At 42.0% G+C, this 11,922-nt stretch overlaps 1 protein-coding gene across 1 annotated transcript; it reads left to right on the forward strand.

Moving 5' to 3' along the window:
- Positions 1-638: 638 nt before the first annotated feature.
- On the forward strand, positions 639-11,649 carry npc1l1 (NPC1-like 1; the record flags this gene model as incomplete). Its single annotated transcript, XM_083902378.1, has 21 exons — positions 639-683; positions 2,051-2,212; positions 2,641-3,552; positions 3,629-3,922; positions 4,010-4,233; positions 4,320-4,420; positions 4,506-4,678; positions 4,764-4,892; positions 5,300-5,482; positions 5,558-5,672; positions 5,761-6,026; positions 6,133-6,222; positions 6,326-6,516; positions 8,192-8,319; positions 8,401-8,530; positions 8,615-8,670; positions 8,746-8,896; positions 9,047-9,278; positions 10,949-11,062; positions 11,150-11,312; positions 11,426-11,649. The coding sequence occupies 21 exons, from the start codon at positions 639-641 to the stop codon at positions 11,647-11,649; spliced, it is 4,083 nt and encodes a 1,360-aa protein (XP_083758504.1).
- Between the last annotated feature and the right edge of the window lie 273 nt (positions 11,650-11,922).

Raw genomic sequence — 11,922 nt, forward strand, 5'->3', positions numbered from 1 at the left:
GTAGTGTACTGTAGTATAATGCAGTATACTACAGTATACTGAAGTACACTGTAGACTGCCCCAACAGCGTTTAAAAATCATATATGTTGTAGATGCGTGTGATCTGGGATTAAAGGTGACACCTGATACCAGATACCTGGGATTAAATATCAGAGTGATAATCTGTGTGTGTTTTCCACAGACACAGATTGAGTGATAAAGACACAGAGGACACGGGGGACACAGAGGACACAGGTGAAGACGTCTCACACCTGTTATGTGTGTTTGTTATTTTGGACTTCTCCGTAGTTTCTGCCTCTTCATTTACGTCTCCAAAGCAACACTATCAGAATCCCTCCCACGTTAATAATCACACAAAACTACTGATGGTATATAATCATGATTGGTCCGACGCGGCATCACACCAGATAAGACAGGAGGGACGTCACAGGTGGACTGGGCATGTCCTCATGTCTCTGCATGTCCTTCTGAACACCATAGAGAGAGAGGGAGAGAGAGAGAGGGAGAGATATACTGTATACTGTAGTACTCACCTGTAGTACTCAACTGTACTGTATTGTACTGTACTGTACTGTACTGTACTGTACTGTACTGTACGTGTTTTTGTGGATTCTTTGTTGAGGAAACTCTCAGGAATCATGGTCCAGGTCACTGTCTTTGTCTGGCTGTTGTGCACTTGTGTGGTAAGTTTCACTTTTACTAAGTTATACTAAGTTACACTTTTACTAAGTTATACTAAGTTACACTTTTACTAAGTTATACTAAGTTACACTTTTACTAAGTTATACTAAGTTATACTAAGTTATACTAAGTTATACTAAGTTACACTTGTACTTTTGTAATAATGCCTTATAATATAAATACTTTTTTAAATAAATACTAAATACATGTAATGACTCTGATCATGTCAGGTCAGTGATTCAACGTTTATGTGTCTATTTTAAAGTATTAAAGTATTAAAGTAAGTAAAGTAAGTACTGCTTGGTCACACATGTATCATAAAAAGTCATGGTTGTGTAAAAGTTGTGAAGAATCTTTTTGTTTCATGTTATTTTCATGTTGTCAAGCAAGTGAATCCAGATTAAATGTAAATAATATACATTAGAATTCATGCTACAATCTTTAATTCAGTAATTCAGCAAAGTTGACTAGTGGCTCCCGCTGTCCGTGATTTGAATCCCTGTTGGACATGGGCTTTTCTGTAGGTGTAAGAGAGTGTGTGTTTGTCTCTGTGTGTTTGTGTCTCTGTGTGTTTGTGCCTCTGTGTGTTTGTGTCTCTGTGTTTGTCTCTGTGTGTTTGTGTCTCTGTGTGTCTGTGTCTCTGTGTGTCTGTGTCTCTGTGTGTTTGTGTCTCTGTGTGTTAGTGTCTCTGTGTGTTTGTGTCTCTGTCTCTCTGTGTGTTTGTCTCTCTGTGTGTTAGTGTCTCTGTGTGTTTGTGTCTCTCTGTGTGTTTGTGTCTCTGTGTGTTTGTGTCTCTGTGTGTTAGTATCTCTGTGTGTTTGTGTCTCTGTGTGTTTGTGTCTCTCTGTGTGTTTGTGTCTCTGTGTGTTTGTGTCTATTTGTTTGTCTCTGTGTCTGTCCATATATTTACTGTATTTGGTTGATGAACACAGACAGAATTCAGAGTCAGATACAAAAATAGAAAGTGAGCGCAAACCAACACTAAAGTCTGGATTATATATTGTATATGTATACATATATATACTTATTATAGCTTAATTTAGGTTTGAAATAAAAAAAAAATAATGAAGTCCTTAAGGAAATAGTTAATTGATTTGTAAGTATTTGTTAATTATTACCTGTCAGTGTGCAATTAAACTTTAAAGCAGGACACAGTGCAGCTCTGACGTCACGGTGACATTTACAGGTTAATATTTTAATATCTTCAGGAGAAACTCAGCGCTGTTATCTACATGCACCTTTTATCATAAATCATAAAACTCTTTAATCGTGGAATAACTCTCATACGCATCACAATGACATCAGAGGAGAGACTGTCTTTGTGAATATGATGGTGTTTATTTGACATTATTCGTTGTCATCTGTGCAGCTGCTGTCAGACGCTCTACATGAGCCTGGTTACTGTGCTTTCTATGAAGAGTGTGCACGGAACCCTCTGGTGGAAGGATCCCTCATCCCGCCCATCGTCCCCTGTGTGGACTTCAAACCAGCACGAGCTCTCAAAGGAGAACACTACATGAAACTCAAGAATGTATGTATGTGCTGCAGGTTTCAAACTTATGAAACTGAAGCAACAAACGATATTAGTCAGTCAATGAGAATACCTCTGAATATCCATCTCATTTATTACACATTTTTAAATGTCCATTAGTTGGTTCAAATCAAAATACATCACTACAGTTATCTCTGTCTCAGTAGGTGACATTTTACTCACACACATTATGCCAAAAATAACAACCTCTTTATGAAAATAAACACCACTCTTGTTTCAGGTGCAGTATTACGGAAAAAATAGATCTTATTTGTGTTATCTAACTACATTTATTTGCATACCCATTTAATTTAAACAAAATAAATGTATCATTATATCCATATAATATTCATATAAACCTTAAAGGCGCCAATGCGAATATTTTGGAAGCCTGTGTTTCACTCTCCTGTCTCCTCTTCCTGTTGCAGGCGTGTCCCATGCTGGACCGCGGTGAGAACCACACCTTTGCCTGCTGCTCCATCAAACAGCTGAAGTCCTTGGAGACCAGTCTGACTCTGTCCAAAGCTATGCTCAACCGATGTCCGTCCTGCGCTGACAACTTCGCTCACCTGCACTGCATCAACACCTGCAGCCCCAACCAAAGCCAGACGGTCAAGATCTTAAAGGTCATGAATGTGACTCAGCTGAACAAGACCAGGGAGGTCGTCGTGGGTTACCAGGCCTTCCTCAGCTCCACCTTTGCAGAAGGTTCCTTCGAGTCATGTAAAAATGTCAGGATCCCTGCGACAGGAGGCTTTGCCATCTCCACCATGTGCGGTCGCTACGGAGCCAAACTGTGCACGGCCCAGCGCTGGTACGACTTCCAGGGAGATTCCAGTAATGGCCTGGCTCCTCTGGACATTGACTTCACGCTGGTGAAAGAAGGAGACACCCAGGGTTTACCAGAGGGCGTCGTCCCCTACAACGGCCGAGCTCTTATGTGTAACGAGACCACGCCGACAGGAGGTCAAGTCTGCTCCTGCCAAGACTGTCAAGCTTCATGTCCGAGTCTGCCGCCTCCCCCACCGCCCCCCGCCCCCTTCATACTGTTGGGTATGAACGGCTTCCTCCTTGTCACTATTATCTTACTTTGTATCCTGATATTTGTCTTCCTGCTCCACCTCTGCATCTCGAGCTGTTTGAAGTCTCAGAAAAGAAAGGATGAACAGAGAGGGAAGAGAAAGAGCAAAAGCAAAGACAAGAACAGTAACGATGTGACTCAGATGGTCGTTGAACCTTCAGACGTGACCTGTGCTGACAGGAACAGTCTGGCAGCTCAAGCTTTCCTCAGCTTAGAGTTTAGGAACTGGGGAACGGTGATGGCCACTTATCCACTCACTGTGAGTACACCATACACACCTGTTTATGTTTGAATCGATCAATCAAAGTCTTATATTTGCTCACGTTTCCTCTCAGGTGCTGCTGTTGTCAGCCGTGGTCGTGGCTGTTTTCAGCGCTGGTCTCAAAGACATCCAGCTCACTACTGACCCAGTGGAGCTGTGGTCTGCTCCCAACAGCCGAGCTCGACAGGAGAAAGACTTTCACGACAAACACTTTGGCCCCTTCTTCAGGACAAACCAGATCATCTTCACAGCACCAAACAGAAAAGGCCACATTTATGATTCTCTGCTGTTTGGACAGCAGAACTTTAGCGGGATTCTGTCCAAAGATCTCATCATCGAGCTTCTGCTGCTCCAGAAACGAATACAGGTCTGAAGAAAAAAAAAACCCTGAAGGTGATAGTGTGGTGGTTTTTTTTTGTAAATGCTCATTGTTTTATATTTGACACTTTTTCAGAACATTGAGTTCTGGTCTGAGGATCTGAACCGAACAGCGACTCTGAAAGACGTCTGCTTTGCACCTCTGAACCCGTCCAACCCGTCCCTGGTGGACTGTGCAGTCAACAGTTTGCCTCAGTATTTCCAGAACAGCTTAGACAACATCAACGCCAAGGTGAACATGACCGAGCTGGGTGTGACCAAAGAGGTGGACTGGAGAGATCATCTGTTCTACTGCTTAAAGTAAGGATTCAGAAGAACCCTAACCCACAGTGAGTGAGCTGAAGTTTGCCTCTGAATTAACCACCGCTTTCTTTTTCTTTTCACAGCTCTCCTCTGTCCTTCAAAGACATCACAGACTTAGACATGAGCTGCATGGCTGATTATGGAGCGCCTGTCTTCCCTTTCCTGGCTGTGGGAGGTTATGAGAGTAAGTGACTTCCTGCACAATTATCCCTCAAAACACAACCATCTTCACATCTCACTTCAACATAACATGTTTTTTATTTCTCCAGATGAAGATTACACAAACGCTGAGGCTTTAATCGCCACCTTCTCCCTAAACAACTTCCCCCGCGGTGACCCCAAATTTAAAGTGGCCATGCGGTGGGAGACAGAGTTCCTCAAAATTGTCCAAGACTACCAGAAAAGTCCAGAGAACAAATTTACCTTTGCTTACATGTCAGAGGTGAAGTCAACTCACAGACGTAAACTCTGCTTTGAGTCTGTCCACAAACCACTAATCATTGGATTCTCCCAATCCCATCTCACAGAGGTCTTTGGAGGATGAGATTAACCGGACAACAGCGGAGGACATCCCCATTTTTATGATCAGCTACGCTGTCATCTTTGTTTACATTGCTGTTGCACTGGGGGAATACTCGTCGTGGAAACGTATACTGGTAAGAAACAGTAATAGTAATAGTTGTGTTAAGGGCTAATTTATCACCGACATAAACATGAGCATAAACCTGCTGATGATCTGTTGATCATCTGAGTCTGTGGCGTCAGACAAGTCTGGATGAGATTTGTTTGGTTTAAACATGAAAAATATTTTTAAAAACGTGGAAAATCAAGGGCCCACACAGAGAAAGTGAAGTAAGTAATGGATGAAACGTGTAAGATAAGGAGAAAGTGCAGCAGTGGCCTTGTCAGCGTATATCGTGCTTATCTCCTCAGTTAGAGCTTGTTGGTTTATAGCTCTCTCACTTTTGTACAATACAGACATGATATAGCAAAGCTATGAAAATCCGAGGGTTCAGGGAGTTGAATGTACGTCTGTCTTACAAGTCTTATCTCTGTCTTCAAGGTGGACTCTAAGTTCCTGGTGGGCATGGGTGGGATCCTGGTGGTGGCCTCTTCTGTCCTTGCTTCCATGGGCTTCTACTCCTGGATCGGAATCCCGTCCTCGCTGGTCATTCTGCAGGTCGTGCCCTTCCTGGTGCTCGCTGTCGGAGCTGACAACATCTTCATCTTTGTCCTGGAGTACCAGGTGTGTGTTTAGCACCACAACGTGTAGAAGTATTGATGATAATCTATAGTAACACGTCTCACCTCGTGCCCGCAGAGGGACGTACGAAGGCCCGGGGAAAAACGAGAGGAGCACATTGGCCGAGTTCTTGGAAACGTAGCTCCCAGCATGCTCTTGTGTAGTCTGTCAGAGTCTATCTGCTTCTTTCTCGGTAGGAATACTTCTTTTATTTAAGGAGCATATGGATAATGTTTGTGCTCACGTGTTGACTTGTCATGGTGTCTCTGTTGTTACTTTAGGAGCCCTGTCCACGATGCCGGCTGTCAAGTCTTTTGCTCTGTACGCTGCTCTGGCCGTGCTCATGGACTTCATCCTTCAGGTCACAGCCTTTGTGGCACTGCTCTCCCTCGACGCCCGGCGCCAAGACAACAACCGCTGTGAAGTTTTGTGCTGTGTGACCGTGTCAACTCAGAAGCCCAAAAAGTCCAACGAGGGCTTTCTGCTGCCCTTCATGAGGAAATACTACGCACCAGTGCTGCTGCACAGCTACACCAGGATTGTTGTGGTAAGAGCATTCTCTGATGAGCCCAGACTGTCAGAAAGGTTAAAAGGTCGAACTTTCCTGTGTGTTGTTGTTGTTGATGAATACTTTATTCCTCTCTTTTCTGCAGATGTTGGTTTTCATCTTCATTTTTTGTGGATCTCTATTCCTCATGTTTAACGTCACAGTCGGTCTGGATCAGGAGCTCGCCATGCCTCAGGTCAGGAAGCACTTCATGCAACTATATATACACACTTTATATATACCTTCATATAACGCCTTCATGCTCCTTTTCTAATTATACCTCTGTGTTTTTGTTGCAGGGCTCTTACATGTTGGACTATTTCCATTTTCTGTACAAATACTTTGAAGTTGGAGCTCCTGTTTACTTTGTAACAAAAAAGGGCTTCAACTTCACTTCTGTGGCAGGCATGGACGCAGTCTGCTCCAGCGTGGGCTGTGATCAATTCTCCCTGACCCAGAAAATCCAGTATGCCAGCAGTTACCCTGACCGGTGAGTCTGTGAGTCTGTGAGTCTGTGAGTCTCGTCACGTCTCAGGTCCTCATGTTCACACGCGAGAGCGTGTTCTTCTTCTTCACGAAAGCATGTGTTCTTCACGTCTTCATCTTCTCTCACTGACAAATCCTTGAACTTGGTCTCATCCTTGAACCTGGTATCACAGTGGCAACCTCTGGCACACCAGCCAATCACACGAGTTAATCATAAACGGACTTACATGAATGCCACCGAGCAGATAACAGATCGTCTCTCACACACGCACACGAACACACACACACACACACACGCACGCACACACACACACACACACACACACACACTATTTAACTACTGTAAATAATGACTTCAGGGAACTGCCTGTGTTTTTTTTGCAGTTACTCTCAACAGTTATATTACGTTCATTATGATATAAAATCATGATGACATGAAAGTGATCCCATCTGATAGCTTAAAGGTGGCCGTGACCATTAGATGATCTATAATTTACATCCTCCTGATTAGATTAGGATTAGATAGCTGACAAACAGCAAAACTCTTATATTGACTGGACTAAGAGTCCATCACCTCCTCTAATTCATTTTCCCTGATGACAAAGCTGCTTTCTACTTAGTTTAAAAAAAAAAGATTAGACTATTGTCAGACATTTGTTCTTTGTGTCTTTTAACTTTATTATTATCCTAAATATGTATTTGTACTGTATGTGTAACAGAATGGAACGGGCGCTCACTCATTCATGCTCATGAGATTAAATAAAAAATGTATACTGTTCCACACTCACAGCTGACGACTGAAACTCAGGCTCAAGCTCAGGATGACGCAAGAATAAAATTCTTTATTCTGTGAAATAACAGAGATTAGACCTGAGGGCAAGAGCACAAAAACAGTGACAAAGATTATCATCACTGGTATTTTATCAACAACTGAACAGACAAACTGACCGAGATCAAAATATCTACGTTTACATATATGTGTATGTATATATATATATATACAGTACTGTGCAAACATTTCAGGCACCATCAGCTCTGTTTTTTTCTGTCTGTCAAATTCTGTGATCATGTGAATTGTGAATGAAGTGATGTGACTTAAAGCTGCTCTTATATATTAGTGAGCTGTCAATGAGATTAACTCATGCAACATGTGTATGTAATGCTCAAGCATGTCTTGAATAAACCTGGCGTAACAGACGTTTTTTACAGCAGATATTTCTTTAAATGAAATAGTAGGACAAACAGGATTTACCAGAAACATTAATAGATCACGCTAAATACTTGACACCTGTAGAGTATGTTTTTTTTTCTGCATACATGTTTTCTGGATGTGTTCCAGTGAAGTGAAATAGAAGTAATGATCCTCTATTGTCGTTATGGCGTTGCTAAAACAACAAATCTAATTGTGATTAGAATTACTTCTGTTCAGTAATGTATATATAAATATATATATGGGGTTGTAAATCAGACTGTAAAATGAGAAACAGGATCTCAGTGAATAAAATAACCAAACATCAGAGATGACCCGAGGTCAGTTTATAGTTTAGAATATGAAGTTTATAGTTTTAAGGCCATGAAATGTTGAAACTTTGTATTTGTTAGTTGATTTACTAAGTGTTTATGGGATGTGTTGATGATAAATCAGTCTAACATTGTGGTGGCATGTGTATAATGTGCAGATCTTACCTGGGGATCCCGTCTAACTCTTGGGTGGATGATTTCATCGATTGGCTCAACCCTGGATCTAAATGTTGTCGTTTGTATACCCGCGGTCCAAACAAGGGGGAGTTCTGTCCTGCGTCTGAATGTGAGGAGAACCACACTGAAATACAGTCTGAACCTTTATATATTATATTATTTCACTAACAATGCACCTGTGTTTCTACAGCGGCTTTATTTTGTGGAATTAGATGTATGAGCCCTCCTCAAGACGGCGTCCTGAGGCCCAACGAGACACAATTCCAGCGTTTCCTCCCTGACTTCCTGGGTAACAGACCCGACCTTCAGTGTCCTAAAGGGTGAGTTTCACACCTGCACACAAACTAATACAGGATATGATATATGTGATATATACGTGATATACTCATCTTCTGCTCTAACAGAGGACTGGGCGCGTACGACACAGCTGTGGTCAGAGACGAGAGTGGAGAGATTATAGGTGAGTCATGTGACTCTCTGTTAATTTAAATAGAAATTAGATGAGTGAGTAAAGCTTTTCCTCGTGCATTTGCAGCCTCTCGGTTCATGGCTTATCACACACCTCTGACAAACTCTCAGGAGTTCACTGCTGCTCTGCTCAAGTCCAGAGAACTGGCTTACAACATCACACTGAGCATGAGGAACGTCTCAGGAACCTCGCCTGACTTTGAAGTCTTTCCATACACGTATGTTCTTTAAGTTCTCTAGTTTGTGACCCAGAGTTATTATAAAAGGAACAAAACAACACAAACTAAAAGTGAATTGAAACTAGAGGTTTTGTGAGTGCATTTATATCTGACTGTGATCTTCTCTGCTTGTCTCTTCTGGTCTTCCAGGGTCACTAATGTGTTTTATGAGCAGTACCTGACCATCGTGCCTGAAGGACTCTTCAACATCTCCCTGTGTTTGCTGCCCACTTTCGTGGTGTGCTGTCTTCTGCTGGGCCTGGACCTCCGCTCTGGCCTGCTCAACCTGCTCACCATCATCATGATCATTGTGGACACAGTGGGTGTGATGACTCTGTGGGACATCGACTACAACGCAGTGGCCCTCATTAACCTGGTCACGGTAAGTGAGACATGTGAGAGACAGACGTTTGTGAGATATGAACGATACATGTGTGAGACATGTGTGAGACAGACGTTTGTGAGACATGTGTGAGACATGAACGATACATGAGGGACCTGTGTGAGACATGTGTGAGACATGTGTGAGACAGACGTTTGTGAGACATGAACGATACACAAAAGAGACATGTGTGAGACATGTGTGAGACATGTGTGAGACATGTGTGTGACATGTGTGAGACATGTGAGAGACAGACGTTTGTGAGACATGAACGATACATGAGAGACATGTGTGTGAAATGTGTGAGACAGACGTTTGTGAGACATGAACGATACACGAAAGAGTCATTTGTGAGACATGTGTGAGACGTGTGTGACATGTGTGTGACATGTGTGAGACATGTGAGAGACAGACGTTTGTGAGACATGAACGATACATGAGAGACATGTGTGAGAGATGTGTGAGACAGACGTTTGTGAGACATGAACGATACACGAAAAAGACATGTGTGAGACATGTGTGACATGTGTGAGACATGTGAGAGACAGACGTTTGTGAGACATGAACGATACATGAGAGACATGTGTGAGACAGACGTTTGTGAGACATGAACGATACACGAAAGAGACATGTGTGAGACATGTGTGAGACAGCTGGAACATCACAAACATGATTAACATCACATCCATGAGATATTTCTCTGTTTTTGATATTGTATATTCTCAGCCCAATCATGGACAGTTAGAAATCTCTTCTAAACTAACTAAACTAACTTTTAATAGCAGCTGAACTTCTATCATTTTATTTTTGCTATTCTTTTATTGGCTCTTAGTGTTTCTTCTCTACTTTTATTTGCCATTTCCATTTTACACAGTTTCATTTGGTGATTTTACTTTAACTTTAATTGTGTAAACCACAACAGGGGTTCTTCTTCTTATTATTGTTATTATTTTTTTTTACTTTTTATTTTAACATTTTAATCATTTTACATTTCCTAACCTAACAGATATATACATGTAACAGACAAATGACAGGCAATATATAATCTTATATATTGCCTGTCTGGACCGATTGACCTATTGTTGGTCGTTTTACATCCCTCCAGTTCACTGTAATCATTTTCTTTGCTACTAATAAAAGAATCCACAATATATATATATCTGATCTGCATTCTATGTCTTAGGGTATGGCTCCCAACAAAAACAACATTGGTTCTGGATGTGACATCTACCTCCAAAATAATATCAATTTCCTTTTTAACATTATCCCAGAATCCTAGTATTACCGGACAATTCCAAAAGATTTATATGGAGTCTAAAATATTTCCACATTTTCATAATGCCACATTGGGGCTTTTCACATAAGAAGTGATCATAAAGGGAGTAAATTATTTCCATAGTTGGCTACTAATTAACCTTTTATATATATTAGATCCGTTTTTTTTCATTGGGAAATGTCTCTCCAGAACACTAATAAAGTTGATTAATTGTACAGAGACCCTTATATTTCCTACTATCAACATGGCCCTCGAGATCGACTCCGGTCGCTTGAACTTTTTTTTCTAGGGGTTCTTTTTAAATGTGATAAATCAATCAATTTGAACTTGACCTTGTTTGAAATTAACCTTAAAAGTCATATTGTTTGATTTTCTCTTGACCTGATGTTTGCAGGCCGTGGGCATCTCTGTGGAGTTTGTGTCTCACATGACGAGATCGTTTGCTCTCAGTATCAAAGCCACACATGTGGAAAGAGCCAAGGAGGCCACAGCTAACATGGGCAGTGCTGTAAGTGTGCTGTAATCGCTTATATTTAGTGCACGTACCCGTGTATAAATATAATAATGTGATGTGTGTGATATTTGTACCCTGAAGGTATTTGCTGGTGTTGCTATGACAAACCTCCCTGGCATTCTTGTGCTGGCGTTGGCCAAAGCTCAGCTCATCCAGATTTTCTTCTTCCGCTTAAACTTGGTCATCACACTTCTGGGGATGGCTCATGGACTCGTCTTCCTCCCCGTCCTGCTCAGCTACTTTGGTACGTTCTGTTTCCTTCTATCATTTTTTTTATGTGACTCAGTGACCCTGAACCGTCCCCTGAACCGTCCCCTGAACCGTCCCCTGAACTGTCCCCTGTTGTCCTTCTGTCAGGTCCTGGTGTGAACAAGGCCGTGCTGCTGCAGATCCAGCAGGACAAAGCAAAGGCCAGTCAGGAGGTGGAGACGAGGAGCAACATGAGACAAGTTTACGACAACATCAGCTTTGAAGACAATGAGACAAAACAGGAGCCGGAGTCAGACTCCAAACAGGCAGTGACAGGCACCAGCTCACTTTCAACAGTCATGGAAAAAGAAGAGAGACTGGATCACTTCTGAGCCGAGAAGAACACAAACAGAACTTTAGTAAATAAGTAAATAAATACCTCTGGAACAATCTCACAACACAACAACAACAACAACAACTAAGCGATGCAAGAGCAGTGAGCAACCGATCAATGAGAGACAACACGTCTGTCTGTCTGTCTGTCTGTCTGTGTCTCTCTGTCTGTCTGTGTCTCTCTGTCTGTCTCTGTGTGTCTGATGTACGGAGCCACTGTGAAATGATGGGACAGAACAGGAAGTGAACAGATGTCCTCGTTTTTCGTCGTT

The sequence above is a fragment of the Microchirus variegatus genome (genome assembly GCF_963457635.1).
Source record: "Microchirus variegatus genome assembly, chromosome: 16".
NCBI lineage: Eukaryota > Metazoa > Chordata > Actinopteri > Pleuronectiformes > Soleidae > Microchirus > Microchirus variegatus.